At 37.9% G+C, this 20,153-nt stretch overlaps 2 protein-coding genes and 1 long non-coding RNA gene across 5 annotated transcripts in view; 2 read left to right on the top strand and 1 right to left on the bottom strand.

The window, feature by feature from the left end:
* LOC139949476 (uncharacterized) overlaps positions 1–9,412 on the bottom strand; it is a 49,539-nt gene extending 40,127 nt beyond the window's left edge. Inside the window, exons 1-5 of one of the 3 annotated variants that reach the window (XM_071947829.1) lie at positions 9,280–9,412; positions 8,508–8,641; positions 6,702–6,800; positions 3,740–3,876; positions 1,055–1,147 (exon numbers count right to left, since the gene is read on the bottom strand). The gene's annotated coding sequence lies outside the window, so the exon portion shown is untranslated. Of the gene's footprint in view, positions 1–1,054; positions 3,877–6,701; positions 6,801–8,507; positions 8,642–9,279 lie in introns of all 3 variants that reach the window. The other 2 variants (XM_071947832.1, XM_071947831.1) reach the window with 2 other exon arrangements.
* Positions 9,413–10,412: 1,000 nt separating this feature from the next.
* LOC139949475 (acireductone dioxygenase-like) lies at positions 10,413–19,121 on the top strand. The gene is made up of 5 exons (XM_071947828.1): positions 10,413–10,535; positions 14,151–14,375; positions 16,527–16,646; positions 17,612–17,791; positions 18,640–19,121. The coding sequence occupies exons 2-5, from the start codon at positions 14,256–14,258 to the stop codon at positions 18,760–18,762; spliced, it is 543 nt and encodes a 180-aa protein (XP_071803929.1). The 5' UTR covers positions 10,413–10,535; positions 14,151–14,255; the 3' UTR covers positions 18,763–19,121.
* Positions 10,641–13,749, top strand: LOC139949793 (uncharacterized). Its single transcript, XR_011787577.1, has 3 exons — positions 10,641–11,340; positions 12,016–12,144; positions 12,679–13,749. It is a non-coding gene; the product is annotated as an uncharacterized lncRNA (long non-coding RNA).
* Positions 19,122–20,153: the final 1,032 nt, after the last annotated feature.

Raw genomic sequence — 20,153 nt, 5'->3', positions numbered from 1 at the left:
AACTCAAGTTCTGGTGGTTTAGTTAGAGTGTGGGTTTGAATCCTGGTCATCGCACTTGTGTCCTTCATATCCTTGAGCAAGATACTTTACTATAATTGTTTCTCTTCATCCACGGGTATAAATGAGTACCTGCGAGGATAGAGGTTGATATTGTGCATGAAAAAAGCCACTGGAGCGCCATAGCAGCTCATGGCTGTATACTCCCCAGGGAGCTGAGAAAGATTAAAGGCAGTGGACACTATTGGTAATTACTCAAAATAATTATTGGCATAAAACCTTTCTTGGTGACGAGTAATGGGGAGAGGTTGATGGTATAAAACATTGTTAGAAACGGCTCCCTCTGAAGTGCCATAGTTTTTGAGAAAGAAGTAAAATCAGAATTTGATTTCGAGACCTCAGATTTAGAAATTGAGGTCTCGATATCAACCATCTAAACGCACACAACTTCGTGTGACAAGGGTTATTTTTCGTTCATTATTATCTCGCAACTTCGATGACAGATTGAGCTCAAATTTTCACAGGTTTTTTATTTTATGCATATGTTGAGATACACCAACTGTGAAGGCTAGTCTATGACAATTACCAATAGTGTCCACTGCCTTTAAATGAACGTTATTGGCCAAATAAGAGAATGATTAACACCCAAGAAGGATTACCGGAACGTTATCTGGCCAAATGACCAGAGTGCTAATGTAAAGCGCATTGAGACGTAAGAATGAAATTATTATAAATAAAAATACAACACAATTCATTCCAGGTACCCTCATTTAATTTTGTTTTAATATTAATAAGGTGCAATGCCCCATTACAAGAAGACGATCAAAGCATACTGATTGAAACGTTGAGTTGTCAACCCACGGATAAGTATACACAAAAGACTTAGCTCTAAAAATCATGCTGTTTTAAAGGCAAGTTTTTGATACCCTGCCAGAGCGAATTCTGTCAACATCCAAAAACATCAATTTCCAATGGGTCTTTTACTTTGTGTACAGAAAACTTTAGGTATATTCTTGAATTTTGACGATATTTAATCAAAGTTGGCAGTGATTTTTACCTTGACAGATGCGAAAAGTCTTCTTTCATGTCTTTAGAACTTACAGACCTATTCAGTGCTGATATCCAATGGCGTCATGTTTCAAATTTCTTTCTGAAAGAGTATCAAATAAATTGACAATTTAAACCATTTGAATGTGAGTCTGGAGACCTGGGTCCAATTTCAGAGAGCAGCTTGACCACAAGAAGTAGCTGAGCATAACAAAATTATGCTTACCAGAATATGGCTAAACGACCATGTCACGTGTACAGTTTGTGACTGGTATCCCTGCTCATTTCTGCTTTAGCATACAATTGTTAAGCAATATTTTCTGCTTTTAAAGCAGCTCTTTGAAATTGAGACCTGTACTTTGTTCTAACACTTTACCCTCTTAAAGGACTGATATCTATTGGAAAGAGAGTGCATCACAAAACTGAATTTGAACCTGGAGCCCCTCTTTAAAGACACTGGACACCTTTGGTAATTGTTAAAGACCAGTCTCCTCACTTGGTGTATCTCATCATATGCACAAAATAACAATCCTGTGAAAATTTGAACTCAATTGGTCGTCAAAGTTGCGAGACAATAACGGAAGGAAACACACCCTTGTCACACAAAGTTGTGTGCTTTCAGATACTTGATTTCGGGACCTCAAAGTCTAATTCTTCAGTCTCGAAATCAAATTAAAATATTTTAGTGGAAAATTACTTTTTTCTCAAAACCTACGCTACTTCAGAGGGAGCCGTTTCTCACAATGTTTCATACTATCAACAGTTCTCCATTGCTTATTACCAAGTAAGTTTTTAATAACAATCATTTTGAGTAATTACCGAAAGTGTCCAGTGCCTTTAATAACAATACTGGGTTCTTATTAGTGCTTTATCACACCACTAGGGAGCGTATCAAAGTGCTCAGTATTATTTCCTGCAAGGTATGTGGAGCTACATTTAAGTATGAGACCAGGGGTGGATTTCACAAAGAGTTAGGACTAGTCTTATCTCGAGTTAGGACCAGTTACTCGTCCTAACTAAGGACTATCCATGCAATTTGTATATCTCCTAACTCTTTGTGAAATCGACCCCTGTTCCTTTATGGCACCATGTAATGGTGCCATAAGGTGCAATGGCACAATATCCTGCCGATCACACCAAGAAACACTGGGGCAAAACCCTTCTGTTTACAATAAGCGCACTGGGTCCTTTTACATGCGTTACACAACACACTGGACATACAGTTTTACGTCCCATCTGAAGGATGATTAACTGTCTTGCTTAATAACACACATGTCATGACCGGGACTCAAACCCATACTCTGCTCATCATAAACACCACAGCTTGAACACAGTGTCAGGCCTGTATGCTTCGTTTTTGAAAGGGCAAGGGCACCAAGGCATTTTCTTCTTGGTAAAGGGCACCCTATGATGAAATTGCAAATTTGCACTGGAGCATTTCAAGGGCACCAAGGCAATGACCAGGGGACACGGAGGCAATCGCCTTCGTTGCCTCCGTGAAGTATCAGGCCTGCAGTGTTCTTGTCTGCATGGCCACGACACTCCACAAGAAAGTTTGACTTACACAAGAAACAGTTGGCTTCCATTTACAACAATCCTACATGTAAGCTTGGGCGATATCGATTTATTTTATTCACGATATATCGCCGACAATATCTCGCGATAGTCGATATAATCGCGATTAATTAAATTTGACATCACCAGTCTTAATACTCCAAGTGAAAGTTGTAGAAGAGACAGTCAAAGCATAAGAGAGGTGTTCTAATGACCTATTCTTCTGGTTTTACTCCAAACCTGTTGGGTGCAAGATGTCTCAGCTAGCAAATACATCGTGATATTGCGATATTTAATCGATATCGCGATATATCGCAATATATCCATATTTCGATTAAAACCAAATCGAACCGATATCAAAATGGTATCCAAATTAATATCGCGATATTTGATAATATCGTAATCTCGCCCAAGCTTACATTCATGTTTAAGCCTACTGGAATTGGTATGATATTTATTGTTTAATACACTTTCGTGATGACTCACAGATTTGCATCCATCTGTCTTTGTCAAGCTTAGTACGGGACAGGAAGGTGGAGAGGACGCAAGCGCATCCAATACCATTTTCTATTATGCACTATACATGTACCGGCTACTGCAAGTTCACTGGTGTGTTCAGCCAAGTTTAATATTTGAAAAATAAATTTAAATTATAACTAAAGATAAATTCCAATTAAATAAAACAAATTAAAACAAAATAAAACATGTTATTAAAGGCACTGGACACCTTTGGTCATTGTCAAACACTAGTCTTCTCACTTGGTGTATCTCAACATATGCATAAAATAAACATGTGAAAATTTGAGCTCGACTGGTCGACGGGGTTGTGAGTTAACTAGAAAAAACACCCTTGTCACACGAAGGTGTGTGCTTTGCGATCCTCGATTTCAAAACCTCAAATTCTAAATCTGAGGTCTTCTAATCAAATTCGTGGAAAATTACTTCTCGAAAACTATGTCACTTCAGAGGGCTCCGTTTCTCACAATGTTTTATACTATCAACCTCTCCCGATTACTCGCTACCAAGTGAGGTTTTATGCTGATCATTTTTTTTGAGTAATTACCAATAGTGTCAACTCCCTTTAAAAACACAAGGTACATTCCCTGATTATGATAAAATAATCTGTAGTGTTATAACACACCTAATAATTCATCCTGCAATAACGACAATGCAGTCCTGTCTTTTTACAATCCTCTTGATCCGTCCAATATCATGCCAAGGCAGGCGGCGAATCATCCGTTGATACCTTCTTTTATGTCACAACTTCATCTGAGACATCTATAAACAAAAAAACAAGACAAAGTCGTTAAAGGCAGTGGACACTATTGCAATAGTGTACCAATATATTGGTAATTACTCAAAATAATTATTAGCATAAAACCTTACTTGGTATTAACGAGTAATAGGAGAGGTTGATAGTATAAAACATTGTGAGAAACGGCTCCCTCTGAAGTGACGTAGCTTTTGAGAAAGAAGTAGTTTTCCACGAATTTGATTTAGAGACCTCAGAATTAGATTTTGAGGTCTCGAACTCAAGAATCTGAAAGCACACAACTTCGTGTGACGAAGGTGTTTTTTCTTTCATTATTATCGCGCAACTTCGACGACCAATTGAGCTCAAATTTTCACATGTTTGTTATTTTATGCATGTGTTGAGATACACCAAGTGAGAAGACTGGTCTTTGACAATATTACCAATAGTGTCCAGAGTCTTTATCACTCTTTATGACATCATAGGATTCAAATTACCTCTAGCAACCGGGCTTGCTTGGTTGTCTAGTTGCAGTACCAAAAGATATAATACATCTTGGAACCCCTTCTCGCCACCAGGCTAGCTCACTGGTCTAGTGGTCAGACATCTGCTCTAGCAATGCAAAGGACATGGGTTCAAATCCATCCATGTGATTTGTCACAGAACTCGGGAAAGTACTAAGTATACAGTGCTTAAAAGAATCGGTCGAGTTGGTCTTTGAAAAGCGTTTGTAACCGTTTGTTATAAAATGCATATGTTTGGAAAGATGTTTTAAAAGTAGAATACAATTATCCACACAAACATGCCTCGAATTTTTATTTTTACCTCGTCAAACTAAAACAGACGGCCAATAAATGGCCGACCGTGTTAGTTCGCAAAGTAAAAGGAAAACCACGCAATTTCGAGGCAAATTTGTGTGGATCATTGTATTCTACTTTCAAAACATCTTTCCAACCATATGCATTTTATAACAAACGGTTACAAACCCTTTTTATAGACCAACTCGTCCGATCCAAGGCAATGTGTTCCTTTAATACACAAACACAACCACCTCTAGCCACTGGGCAAGCTTGCTGGTCTCTTAGTGGCAAAACATCTGTTCTAGCAATGCAAAGGTCATGGGTACAAATCCCACCCATGTGATTTGCCACAGAACTCGGGAAAGTACTGAGTATACAGTGCTTAAAACACATCGGTGTAAGGATAAAAACAACAATTTTATTCTTTATCCCTGATGCAAACCTACATGTAACCTTCAATTTTTGTGGTACCTGCTAAAACATCTACACGTATAGGATCGGGACTGCCTATAGCCACCGGGCTAGGTCAGTTGTCTAGTGGTAAGACATCTGCTCTAGCAATGCAAGTCGTTGTTGGTTCGAATCCCAGCCAAGTAACTTGTATGAAGATTTTGTTCACAGAACCATCTCGCTCAGGTGTCTGTTCTTCCAGTGATCTACATGTATCCTCTAACAGTCCCAAAACTGAGATCATTGGGTGACCGAGCATTTGCCACCGCCGCCCCTTGCTTGTGGAAAAAGCTTCCCAACGCAGTAAAGACATGTGGGACTGTTGAAAGTTTCAAAACCTAGCTTAAAACACAGGTACCTCAGCATGACACGCCATTTGTAATAACTTTTCTAATTGTTAGCCTTGAGCACCCCTTGGGTAGATATGTTTTTGGGCATTATAAATGTCTTTATCATGTTTATTATAAATGTCTTTACTAATACTATCTAATAAAGTGTTTATTTTTATGTTGTAATATTCTAAATTTGCATCGTGGATAAAGAATATTATTTGGTTTTACCCATACCCTGTTATGTGTATGGATGCTGAGTAATTTCCAGAGTTCTGTTGAAAAAAAAAAAAACGGACACTACTTGGGTGGGATTCAAACTCTTCCAAATTGTTTGTAGCGTCCAAATTCCCATCACATTTCGCATTCGCAATTCGCATTTGCAGGAAGTATGAACCAGGCTTTACTCATGACATCATTTTGTCAAAGCATGCCTTGGCAGTTCCACAAATTAACCTGTGTTCACTATTTAGTAGGGGCCTACTTCCGATATTGAACATTGTGTATGTGTGAATCCTACTCGAGTAATAAGCCTACGTGATACTTTTTTTCATAGGACTTGGGAAAGTACTGAGTATACAGTGCTAACACACATCGGTGTATGGGTAAAAACCAAAACTAATATTCTTTATCCCGATGCAAATTTAACATCTATTTTATCACTGCGGTACCCGTTGCAAAAACATAGGATTCAAACTGCCTCTAGCTACCAGGCAATCTCGGTAGTCTAGTTGGTAAAACACTGCTCTAGAATTGCAAGGGTCGTGGGTTGGAACCCCACCCCAGTAATATTCCTTGTGATATTTTTTCACAGGACTCAGGGAAAGTACTGAGTGTATTTTAATGAATGTATTCAGTTGTATCGACCTTTGCGTACAAATCTTCGCTCCAATGCAGATCCATTCCGCCTTACTTTTCCCATGACTCACAGTAAGGCGGGAGATCGAACATTCACTGTTTCAGCAGCTAAAGAGTGGAATGAACTTCCCTCCTATATTAAATCTGCTGAAACAGTGAATGTGTTTAAGAAGATTCTCAAAACCTACCTCTTTCCTAATTGAATTTCTTTTAATATTTTTTTTTATAATGTTTAATTTATTGCTCTTTGTTAACGCTGTGTTATGGTTTTACCATGAATAGCGTACCTAAATGCTTAATAATAATAATAATATACAGTGCGAACACATATCAGTGTTTGGGTAAAAACCAAAGTTATGTAATACTGTGTACTATGTGCTGTGGTCAGTCAGGCATGTATGGGTTTATACTCACTGCTTTCTGGAGACATGTCTTGTACACTAGGAACTCTTTGGCACAGTCATTCTTGGCAACTGATTGCTTGGTGATGACACAATGAGAATAGATGGACGCCTGTAAACAAGCAAAGCAAGATTCACACTTTTTAAACATTGTACATACATGTAATATGTATTTTAGGCAAAACAAAATAACAAATGTGTAAGTCTTTTCAATAGATGTTAAATTTGCATCGGGGACAAAGAATATTGTTTTTGGTTTTATCCATATGTACATGTACAAGTACATTTGTTATACCTCGGTAACATAGTGTGAAGTTTGATTGGTCAAGAACCAATCACGTGCCGTGCAACAAATACGCATGTACCATGGCTGCACAGCGCGGCGGGTAACATGAGTGATGTTAACCGGTGTACATCAACTTGATCGTTCCCACCGTTGGTCGATTTCCAGCGCTTAGTACGAAATGACCACGGGTTCGAGGAGACAGTGAAGAATGGTTTCTTTTTTGAACAACTGTTCGCCCGAGATGCATTATACTCCGTCGTTATAATGTTTGAAGATGAAAACATAACTTTGAGAAGAGGAATAATCATGTTACCAAGGTGAAACAAAACAATTGTTGCACGGTGTGATTTGGGGTCCATGGATTTTTTACCCCTCAGGGGAAAATGTAATAGGGAAATTACATTTTCCCCCCTTGTGTGTACAAAACGCCACGGACCCCGTCACAGCATGCAACAATTGTATAGTGTACACCAATGACTGTACTCTGGTATACTCTAGTACATACTCTAGAATTGCAAAGGTTGTGGGTTTGAATCCCACCCAAGTAAGGGAGCGTCTCAAAAAGTCTGAACGGTAGGAATGGTCCTTTTGGAACGATAGAGAATGCTCATGTAAATACCTAGACCGGTCCATAGGACCGCTAGCGCGTTCCTTTGGATCGTCCCAAATCGCAATGTGTATTGTACGAATGTTCCTGTGTATCGTTCCGCGGGACCAGTTTGCATGTCCCAGTTGTAAAAATGAGCCCGTGTGGAATTGAAAAACATACACGTGATGCGATGATATTACGTGTTACGTTTTATATGTACATAGTATTTGGAGTAGTAGATGGCTGACCACTTTGGAGGACTTGACGATATTGTGCATATCGAATATTATCGTTATTAGGTTAATTGTGCGATTGGCATTTCATAGAATTTAAAATAAAACAGCAAACCTTGCGCTCTGTAAGTTTATTCATACATAGGCCTTGTTACTATTTTGTCCTGGTGTGCGAACATTTGACTCAAGTGCCGTATAATTTTTTATTTTTTATTTTATTTTACCAGAGCGTACCTGAGTATCCTTGAATAGTACACAAAAAATACAGTTGTAACAACATTGCTAGGAACGTGCCCGACTTTGGAGACGCTACCTAATATATGCTTGTGGCGTTTTGTTCTTCACAGAACCCGAGATTTCAAGTGCTGAGTATACAGTTCTATTAGTGTACACACATCGCCGTATGGGTAAAACAAAACAAAAAAAAATTTTCAAATCTGGTTTCAAATTAAGGAGAAAGTAGAGAGATAGATTAACAAAACCAAAGTCTAAATTTTGAAAAGTTGAGTCAGGTGTTCATTGATTTTCCAGCTGAAACACGGACCCTATCCGGATAAGTTTTGACACGGATCGGAAGTCGACAGTGTGAAAAGACCTAAAAAAGTTGAACAATTTTATTTTGACACGGATCGAGCGTTGTCAATGTGAAAAGGCGTTCAGTTTACACCTGTACAAATCTTAGAATATATATAGTTTTATTGTTAGACAAACCTCTTTGGAGCACATTGCTATTGCCTTGGGAATCTCTGCCAATTTTGCACGCACTCTCTCCGTTACAACTTTCGACATCTTGACTCGATTGAGACTTTTTGAGTAGAGAACCTGCAGTTACTTCAGTGACTAATCTGAAATTAGAATGAAGAATAATTACTCAGACGTCTAGACCCAGTAACTGGGGAGTTGTATTCCTTTTTTCGACATTTTGACAATGACCGATAATACCAAAATTTTGAAAAAGGAATACAGCGCCGACCGATAACTTTTATACAACTTTTAATAATCAATCAGCGATCCTTATTGTATGACTACACAAAACCACCACCATGATTTTGTTGAGGAGTGGTACATTTCCAGTCTGCATACACTATGGATGCACTGCATACACAGTTTACCCATGGAGGAACCATGGTTAACCCTGGTTCATACTTCCTGTAAATGCGATCGAATTATTATTAATAATTTTACTATTTCTCAAAAATTACAGCACCTCAGCAAGTAATATTTTAAGGGAAGCTTTCTACTATCAGTATCTTCAAACCAAACCGTACCCTATGTATGTGTTTTTTGTCCTGCAAAAAGTACCCAAACGAACCCTTTAAAAATTGGGCAACTCTACTGCAAACAATCCCTTACAATCTTACATTCAACATTGCACTGTATTTAATTTTACTAAAAATAGAAATTAAAATTTCAGCCCATCCCATTTCATTTCCATCCTCTTTTCGTTCGTAAGTGGATTGGCCCTCAATAAATTGTGTCTCACCTGATAATAAAGCCAAGTATATAATCATGCTGAGTACTCTACGAAAACATAAGAAACTTTACTAGTACCGCGAAAGAATAGAAATACTCAAAACGATAATAACCCGCTTTTGTTTATTCACCACTGATTTTGTGTGTTGTGAACATGTTGTACTATTGTTGTACATACAACGTGCAAAAACAAGTCTGGTTCCAGGCAAAGTGATCACTTCGTTATCGCATAGATATAAAGGGAACCATGGAGGGAACCAGACAAATTGTGTTGTTTGCAACCCTGGCCGATGAACCCATGCAGTTCAAGGAGGTTCTAATAATAGAACAGTGTATTGTTTTCATTTTCTGAGAAAAACATCACCGACCACTTTGCTTTGGCTGCCTAAATGGCGAGTTTTTAGCCAAAAATTAGGACCTCATTATGCAGACCATAATAAACAACTGTTGAACATCTTGCACTAAATAGTTTTAAATAGTCAGGAATTAATGTTTTTAAAGATTTCTAAAAGTTTGTACTGATAAAGAAAGATTATTAAAAATTGTATTCGTTCAAAATTGCTCAAACAGTGATCTCTTTTAAAAGTTATTGTCGAAAAGTAGTGATAAATGGGGTCAATTAAGAAAATATGTTTTTGTTTTGTTATTATTATTATATTATATTTTACTGTCACAAATTTGCAAAGTTGCATGTATGATTAACTATATGATATTTCCTTCTTTTTACGTATACAAGTAATATTTCTACTGACAGTTTTTTGTGAACGGTATACGTCGTACTATTGCAGCATTTTACAAACGATGAATCAATTATAACAAAAGTTACCGCCTTGAACTGCATGGATTCTAATTTTCCTTAGTACACATCCACGAATGTAAACAAACTGCGCTGGCTCGGAAGGCCGAATGAAACAAATAATTTTAACAGATAAATTAACGATTTCAACACTCCATTAAACTTCCATTTAAAAATAAAAGACTTCACATGATTTGTTGATTTGTTTCCAACGTATCGATCCCTATTTTTAATTTGTTGTGTAACTTTGTTGACAAACTGTAGCTGCCTGTTGTTGTTTTGCGTGTTTGGCTTTCTATAGATCGCATGTGACTGGCGTGGTTAGGTCGAATTCATGGTTGAATGAACGTAAAGCTACCCAGCAGGCTATTTCTACCTCCATGGTTTATTGCATGCTAGGACACTTTTTCTATGTCAAGGTCACTCTCCATGCCACGACCCGTTGGCACTCGGCCTAGTGATACATGTATTAGACCGTGGGATGATGCTCCAAATTCTGCTTTTCAGTGCTCTACCCTACACAACTACTTACATTTGGTCTCAAAATTTGAAGAAAATTCAACTTACTACCCAAAAAAAGTCGTCAAGCACAAAACTTGCACAGTATGGATTTATTCGCGAAATGAAGCACAATAATACAGCGAGAATAAATGGCTGAACGTGCAACAAAAAAATAGATGACTTATAAGCTCGGCCAATCATAGCGCATATGACATGCATGCGGATGTGTGGACCAATGAAAGAGCTTGTTTCGAAGTCCTGTGGTTTTGTGGCCCTTTTCGAAACGACGGCGCCTGCGTTGGATTCAGCTTCAGGTTCCCTTATCTCGTCTGAAGCCCTGACTGAGCGCGTACGCAAAGTACGCACAATTGCCAAAACAACCGCGGGGCCAAGCTAGCATGCGGAGCCGAAGCCGTGGTTTCGAGAAGGATTTCAGAAAGATGTCGTCTACGCTTCTCAGGAAACTTCGTCCTGTGTGAAGGGAAGAAAGTTGCGAAGATCGGCTCGTTTTATGTTACATGAAAACAACATAAATTTAATCCGAGCTAGTTCGGGAAAATAGTTATCGCTGGCAGGAGTTCGTTGGCCCAGCAGTGGTTAGGAAAAACATCATGATCATCATGACATGTGAAAATGTGTATGCTTGGACGCCATGGATTGGATGATGACATGACAGCGACCTACAAAAGACAAGACCTTCCGATCCAATTTCACCAGAAAGCACAGCGGCAGCTGCTGGTTGGAGTACCGTATATGTACTAGTGGAAGTTGAAGGTATTTAGTCAACATTTCTTTCCAGAATAAGTTGTGCTTCAATTCGAAGCAAAGCAGTTAATCATTTTTTTTTTTTTTTTTTGTCAAGTCATGAAGTTAAACAAAATTAAATGCTCCGACCTCTCAAATATATGAAACGAAATCAGAGTCACGATCACATGATGAGGATACACATTTTGGTGATGAATCATGATAAGACACACATCGGTTTTAGTTATTTACTTAATATTTGAATTAATAACAAAAAACATACATCATATTCATACATGCACTGTTACAATTAGTAATTACAATTACATGTACAGACTACAGTATGAAAAATAAAAAAACATTAAATATTCAATGCACTAGGCCGATTAAAAATGTACACCATTCAGGAAAAATTAAATTGCCCCCTACTTACTAAACTAAAACACTGAAGTGGAGGAAGGGCAAGGGTACATACACGTACCCCAAGACCCCCATACTAATCACGTGATGAAGTATGCTTGAATAATAATAAATAACATCCCCATCTTTATTCTTAAAATTCTAGAGGCAAACAACCAGATTTCTTTGAGATGTGGTATTAAAATTAAAGTTTTGTATTTAAACTAAGGGGAACAAGCCTAATTTTGTTTTCAAATAAGATGAGTAAACTAGGGCCTCATTTATTTGTATTTCTTTTCTTTTCAGTATGACATGTCCGCTCTGGGTTAGTGGTCTATCAACACTTTCCGCTGACAGTGAAGCGTGCAGGTAGTAGGAGAAACAAAGAAAGGCAGAAACTAATCTGAGAAAGCTAGAGAAGAACAAAAATTGAAGGTAAAAAAAAATACTTGTTCATTACTCTCGTCCACCAGAAGAAATACTGTGCGTAACCTTCTAACCTTTTTTTCTTTTGTTTTCAGGAAAACGAGAGAAAAAACTCAAATGAATATATGGTTAACTGTTGGTATTTGTGAACAGGACCAGTATCCCTATTAAATAAAAAAATCTATATATAAAATCTGTGTAAATTTTTGCAAGAATTTGCTACAAGATAATGAAAAGTTCAAAGTATTGGGTAAAAATGTCCTCTTTATATCAAAAGCTTTCCAGTGCTCTTTATCATACGTTTTGTATGGATTGACCTTTAGTAGTTGGGCACAAGTTGACTAGGGTATGAGGGCATGCCACTTGGATATGAGAAATTCATACTGCCTAAATAAACTTTGGATTGGATGTGTACTACAATTAAGGAACAATGAGTTGATCTACCTTCACCAAAACTGTACATGTTTGCTTTTCCTACAAATTGTTTTTATTTTGTGTACTGTCTGTTCAGTCATCGAGTATGCTTTTATAATTCGCTTGCAGAACGCGAGAATAGTGATGCCATTAGCAACGAGACAACTGAAGGTGAACCACGATCAAAAGGTGGCTACGCTCTGACACTGGTGATTCTGAAACGCCTCAGCTGAACGTGCTCCCCGAACAGTGTATCATGCAGATTGAAGAAGAAAGTATGTAAAGGAAAATATCACACAGCAGATGTTCCTGTCAACAAATCAATTTCCCCTGCACAGACTTATGCTTTTGTGCCAGTTGCGGAGTGGCTTCAAAGGACTCGGACGGGGATGTTTATTCTGATGATAACTAATTTAAACAAAATGTTGTCTGAATCATCATTTTCAATAGAAAAGTAGAAAAAGCAAGAAGAGAATTCTGCACAAGTACAATGTGTAAAAAGTAAGCTTTTGGCTTACCAAAATATAAACCTTAAAATAAATGTGGAACAATTTATTTGAGAATTGAATTAACCCATCAGTTACTGTGGTACCAGAAAGACAGTTTGGGAACTAGATTTATATTATTTTCATTCAATTTTGTAAAATCTTTATATCTTTGAAATTGTTAACGGCCCTGTCACACCATGGTGTATCGCCTTAACGTATGCCGGCGTATAGGCCTACAGAAACTAGTTCGAGCATTTTAAAAGTTCAAGAGTGCCCAACTTTCCAGAATTGCATCCATAGCGTACTGAACGTATACAAAGCGTATGACTAATGAATTGATAGCGTATCACTAACTTAAAATGAAGTTATGTATGTTACAGGTGGATACGTGAGAATACGTCAAGACTTTTTGGGGATACGCCAGGCATAGGTTATACGGCACATAAACGGATTTATTATTGTTTTAAATTGAATTGTTTGGGGGAATTTAAAAGGGCCTTTTCAAGAAAGTAACATAATTCATCATGATAACAATGAGTATTTTACTAGAAATGTGTCATGATATGAAGAGAAGAAATAAAAAAAATCTTAACGTCAACAATATCCTTTTTTTGTCAAGTTCATTCATTCAATCGATTACAATTTAATTAAGGCCTGTCTAAGCTCTGAAAACTTAGTAAATGACCAAAATGAGGCCTAGAAAGTTTGTTAGTGACATTAATTTGAAACAATTGAAATAACTCAATTTGGGAAATGATTGATGTCCAGGGATGTTGAATAATTAATTAATCTGGAAGAAAAGAGCTGAAAACCTGTAAATGAAAGCAAAATAAATAAGCCAGTATATTTTCCCCATTCGTTTGTGCATTTGGTGATTTGCCCATAGAGTTTGTGCATAGTTCTCCAGTTTTGACCAATAGAGGGCGCTATTTTTCTATAATTATTTTCTAATTAAAATAACTCATTACTGTGCAAGTTTTGCCCTTGACGACTTTCACATGTTATTCAGGACTACCATAGGAACATCTGGGGAAAAATTCAGGTAGTTGCAGAGGGTAGACCACAAAACTCGAAAACTAGAGCCCTTTTTGATGATCATCCCACGGTCTATATCACTTCTGGATGTGAAACTAAAGTATTTAAGGCCTAATATTCTTAGTGTGTTTTTCGCCGCTCGGAAAAAATAAATAAAAAATCTAATTTATCTCGCTGTTTAGAATGGTTTGCGCTTGGTATATGGACAAATCTGATGCGGATCAAAGGGAGCCGCATAAACCTGAAAATCTGCAAATGGTGGAGTTGGACTTCCTGAAATCACTTGGTGTTCTGTACTGGAAGGTAACTAAGCTACTTTTAGCCCTTTTCCAATAGTTTACTTCATTCAGCATTTTACTGCCGTGACAATATAATGATAATTATTGTTGGGCACACACATGTTGGATGAAGTGCCATCCAATTAAATGTACCGCAATATTTTTTGGCTTTGCATTGAGTTACATTAGTTTTATGATTTTAAATTAAAAAAAGTATCTATTCTAATTTACTCATTAATAATAATATAGTCATTATTCCTTTTTGTTAAAATGAGTTAAAAAGTCGTGGCAGTACACAAAGTTTTTCTAATTGTTATATCGAAAGGCCATAATATACAATCACTAAATTTAAAGTAATTTCTTTATTGAAGACACTGGGCACTATTGTCAAAGACCAGTCTTCTCACTTGATGTACATGTTGTATCTCAGCATATGCTATTGCTAGCCCAGGGCTAGCATATGCATGAAATAACAAACCTATGAAAATTCGAGCTCAATTGGACATCGAAGTTGCGAGATAAATGAAAGAAAAAACACCCTTGTCACACAAAGTTGTTTACTTTCAGATAGTTGATTTGAGTTCGGGTCATCTCGTACCCAAGTCAACTCGTACCCAAGTCAACTCGTACCCAAGTCAACTCGTACCCAAGTCAACTCGTACCTGAGTCAACTTGTACCCGAGTCAACTCGTACCCAAGTCAACTCGCACCCAAATAAATGTTTACAATTTTTTTTTACTCGTATTGATAAATATTGTAGTTTAATTTATTTATTTATATTGTTAATCATACATTTAGCTATTCATTGTTGCAATGATTTTGTTTTCTTTGTTTTTTTTTCATGTTGCATTTTTTTTTTACTTAGGCCCTATCGGTGGGGAAAATTAATCAGAGAACTTTTTTTTTAATATAGGCTTGTTAGAATGAATTTTTTGGGGTTTTTTATTCAGAAAAAGATAATAAGAACTTTAGCAAAGTATTTTGGTTGGAAAAAGTGGAACAGTATATTTGTTAAAATGTACTTGTTTGAATCGGAAAACGATAATCAGAACATAACGCAGAATTGAATGAATTCTTACCATGAAATTTTCTTTTGGGAACACTTTAACAGGAAAAACACCAAGGTAAACATGAAGGGTTGCGTTTTATACATAGTATATTTTTTCATTGAAAATAATTGGTCTCATAAGCATGGAGGTCGAAATATTTATACCTCCTTGATACGAAGAACTAGTGTGCATCTGATCTGCTCAACGCCTTTCACGGCGACCCTTCTCAACACGGGAATTTAAAAGAAACCACAATGGATCTGAATGAATATCCTAGCGGAAAAAAGGCAGAAATGAGATGAACAAACATTATTAAAAACGAAATTCGTGAGATTATTATTAATAAAAGTGAGCTCCATATGATGGTAGAACATCATTTTTATTTCCTATCGCTTACAAAATCACGCCGCACGGAAATTCTCGGTTTCGGCATACAACGTACGTTGTACGGTACGAGTTGACTTGGGTACGAGTTGACCTGGGTACGAGTTGACCTAGGTACGAGTTGACTTTGGTACAAGTTGACTTGGGTACAATATTTTGGGTACGAGTTGACTTGGGTACGAGTTGACTTGGGTACGAGTTGACTTGGGTACGAGTTGACCTGTTTCGGTTGATTTCAATCTAATTCTGAGGTCTCAAAATCAAATTCCTGGAAAATTACATCTTTCTCGAAAACTAATTTACTTTAGAGGGAGCCGTTTCTCACAATGATTTATCAACAGCTCCCCATTACTCGTTACCAAGTAAGGTTTTATGCTAATAATAATTATTTTGAGTAATTACCAATAGTGTCCACTGCCTTTAAAGAGCAAGGTCTCTGTATTCAATGAGCGCAGGTGTGATAACAATCTATGTTGCAAACTTTACGCGCTACTTTATGCAAGTATATGCCTTGTTGAAATGGAACAGATGTATATTTCTTAGCTTTTAACAGCATGTAATACGTAAAAACAGTGGGCAGTACATGCAATAGGGCTTAACTGTTTGTTTATAAAATATATATATCAAACCTCGTGTTGCTATGGGTAAACCAATCAGATCGAGGATTCAAGCTTTCTTGTAGATCATGAATCTTTTTACAACCTGACAACACTTTCTCCTATGAATGAATAATTTCCCTACAGCTTGATGTGGACAACTTGGAGGGTGAGGGCCTTCTGGCCAAGATAAAAAAAGATCGGGGCTACACATATGAAGACACCATCTCCGTGTCCAAGGAGACACTGCCAAACTATGAAGAAAAAGTAAGTATACAAACATGGTATAAAGGGTCTGATGGGTACTTTTTGTACGACACAAACACATTGTCTACAGATTTACTTTAAACTTACACGGTTTGAAGGTAAACGATGATAGAAAGCTTCCCTTAAAATATGAATAACCGTGGTGCAGTAGTTTTTGAGAAATGACTACAAGAAGTCAAGAAAATAATTTTAGTCTCGGGCTCTCAGTGTCATTGATTTACTCATTTCTCAAAGCTACAGCACCTCAGCAAGTAATATTTTAAGGGAAGCCTTTTAAGGCCCAGTCCCACAGCAGCAATAACGAAAACGATAACAATCACGACGCAAAGAAAACGCAGTCTATTGGTCAAATTGCTCCACGCAGAATACGCACACGCTCATTCAACCAATGGAATGCTTTCTCTTTGCGTCGTTATCGTATCGTTATCGCTGCAGTGGGACCGGGCCTTTACTATCATAATCTTCAAACTGTAAAGTTTAATGTAAATCTGTTGACATTTTGTTTCGTGTTACAAAATGTTTGTGAACATGTTCACGTAAAGGGTTTTCTATTTAATGACTCTCCTGTCATAACCTGGCCTTACCCCTCCCTTTAAAAAAGTACACAAATTGTGACTCTTTAAGCTGAGGCCTAGTGGAGCCGTGTTACTATGGCTAAAACTAGCGCACAGGCCTACAGTATGCTTCTTTTTTGAAAGGGCAAGGCTACCAAGGCATTTTCTCCTTGGTAAAGGGCACCATTTGAGGAATTCTACTTGAGCAACTCAAGGGCACCAATGCAATGACCAGGGGGCATCAAGGCATCAATGAATGAATGATACCAACAGTCACAGATTGTGTACAAATGTTGTATGTGACATGGTAATTTGACAGGTACTCAGCGAATTCCTTGTCAACCTGTTTTCAAACATTGAAAACTCACTCCGCTGTGCTTTTTTTTTTAACCCCGTGATGCAAAAACCCAGATCAAGTCTTTCTTTACGGAGCACATGCACTCCGATGAGGAGATTCGATTCATCTTGGAGGGCAGTGGGTACTTTGATGTACGGGACAAGGCGGATCAGTGGATTCGTATTGAGATGGCCAAGGGCGACATGATTACACTGCCAGCTGGGATCTACCACCGCTTCACCCTTGACACCAAGGTAGGGTACCAGACCTCAAAGTCTATGGCCCTTTTTTGAAACGACGACTTCAGTGTTGGATTCGGCTCAGGCTAGCTTGGCCCTGAGGTTGATTTGACACGCTCTTTAGGGCTTCAGACGAGAGAACATAGCTAAAGCCAAATCCAAAGCTGAAGCCGTGGTTTTGAAATAAAAGTTATCATGGAAGATAACAAGTGGGATGTTAACCCGATGTTTCTGGTTCACTGTAGCAAGTAAGCCTGGGCGACTAATGCGACTAGTGTCGTAGTTGCGGCTATTGATTGCTTAGTCAAGTCACACTCCAGAAAAAAAACTTAACATATTAATGTGCCACGCATCTGGAACTCTCTACCACTTAATCTTGGATCTTGTCTTTGTACCACAAAATTCAAATCTCTTCACACCACTTTTCAAGTATGACACAGGTTTTCAAGGACTATTTGTATGCAATTTAGTGTATTTGCTTTTGTTTATTTTTGTTTACTGCATGCCTTATATGGGCACATTACAAGTCTTTAATGTTAAATTAATACACCCTCTAAAGAATTCAATTCAATTCAATTCAATATACGTTTAAAATTCAATATACATATAAAATTAAAAGACAGAAAAAGAGTAAACTGGCGGGAAGCGCGTGGAGGCAAGGCCCAAAATAAGCCAGGTACATGTAGCTTGTAGCAGCTTGCCTTTACATGTACATAACAAAATGCACAAAATTATTGCTAAGGATAATACAAAGACGGACAGACAGACAAACAGACATACATGATCGAACAAACTACTGAAGAAAATGACAATGACAAAGTAAGCAAGAATCCACAACTTTTGTTTGTGTGTTTTGCCCACAGAACTACATAAAAGCCATGCGTTTGTTTGTTGGAGAACCAGTGTGGACTCCAATCAATCGGCCTGCAGATGAACATCCTCAGCGCAAGGAATACATTCAGAGCTTGGAGACAGGAACTTGGTAGATCAAATCATGATCAAGCAAGCCACCGAGTGGTACATGATTGGCTGACGATTTGGTCACCACGAAGGGGTTAAAGTGACTAGATTTTGTCAGAATAGGTGGGAAAATTTGTAGTCTTTTATTAATTGAATCGTGTATGATTTTTATATCTTCGTTATGGGTAAATAAATATTTTCATCAATTATAAAGAAATGAAATCAATGCTGTGATGTACAACTGTACCGTTATTCCATCTGATCGCAACAAATTATTAGAAACAAAATTAAGCTGTTACAAGCAGCTATTACAAACAAATTATATTATAAGCCATTACAAACAAATTGTTAGAAACAAAATTAATATAAGCTGTTAAAAACTGTTTACCAACCAAAAGAACCTCATGGTATAGATGATTTGACCTCTGACGTCACTCGAATCCTTTGTGTTTTGGCAGCCAGCTAGAAAGCACACGCAATCTTACCATAACTACGCGTCTTTTTGCCTGGCGAAACATGACGTGTACAGTGTCTTGTCAACAGAGGGCGGTTTGAATGTAAATATAGGTCACATCGTCTTTATGTATAAAAAAAATAGTTCATAGCTTGACATTTTGATCCACCCTACGTGTAGCAGAGTGCTAAAAAGTGCCTGAGAAAGACTCTGCTATGCCTCTGGGTCGATCAAAAATGTCAGACCCCTACAAATGTATGGTCCTAATGCTTTATGCCGGTTTAATTATAGTCGGTCGTGCGATGGTCTTGCGATGGAAATCTTGGCGTGCGATCCTAAAAATCACAGTTTGTAGTCATCGCTGAGGCCTATTAACTGTGTTTTTTATGATCGCGCATCAAGATTTCCATCGTGCGACCGACTATAAACTGGCCTCTACCCTTAACCTACATGTAGTCAGTAGGGGTTATTATACCAGTCCAGTGTTTTGTAAGAAGTTTCAAACTTTTATCTGAAATCAAACTTTTTTACTTCAATTCTCAACGAGTTGAAAAATATTTGTATGCATCAGTTGAGCCTTGCTCAAGGCATTCGAATTATTCACTCTGAAAAAAGACTGCCGCTGTATAAAAACCCACCCGTATTCACTGTGCGTAAAATCGCACGACACGATGCCCCCGGACACTATCCACATGCGGAGGCTGTCAGCCTCCGCATGCGGTTAGTGGTACGAGTGCGAATGACTTGTATTCACAGTATTCGTACAATGTGACAGTGTGTATACGGGTAGCCTTGCTCAAGGCAGTCGAACTATTCACTCTGAAAAAAGACCGCCGCTGGATAAAACCCACCCGTATTCACTGTGCGTAACATCGCACGACAGGATGCCCCGTACACTATCCGCATGCGGAGGCCGTCAGGCCGACAGCCTTGTAGGGTCTGTGTTGAAGCCACTGACCTCAT

The sequence above is a fragment of the Asterias amurensis genome, chromosome 17 (genome assembly GCF_032118995.1).
Source record: "Asterias amurensis chromosome 17, ASM3211899v1".
NCBI classification, from domain to species: domain Eukaryota; kingdom Metazoa; phylum Echinodermata; class Asteroidea; order Forcipulatida; family Asteriidae; genus Asterias; species Asterias amurensis.
Note: the sequence above shows the minus strand (reverse complement) of the source record. Positions and strands in the feature narration are given on the sequence as shown.

Coding starts and splice junctions, on each gene's coding strand:
- LOC139949475 (XM_071947828.1), top strand. CDS start 14,256: ATGGTTTGCGCTTGGTATATGGACAAATCTGATGCGGATCAAAGGGAG. Junction 16,647..17,611: donor TGCCAAACTATGAAGAAAAA/GTAAGTATACAA, acceptor GCAAAAACCCAG/ATCAAGTCTTTCTTTACGGA. Junction 17,792..18,639: donor GCTTCACCCTTGACACCAAG/GTAGGGTACCAG, acceptor TTTTGCCCACAG/AACTACATAAAAGCCATGCG.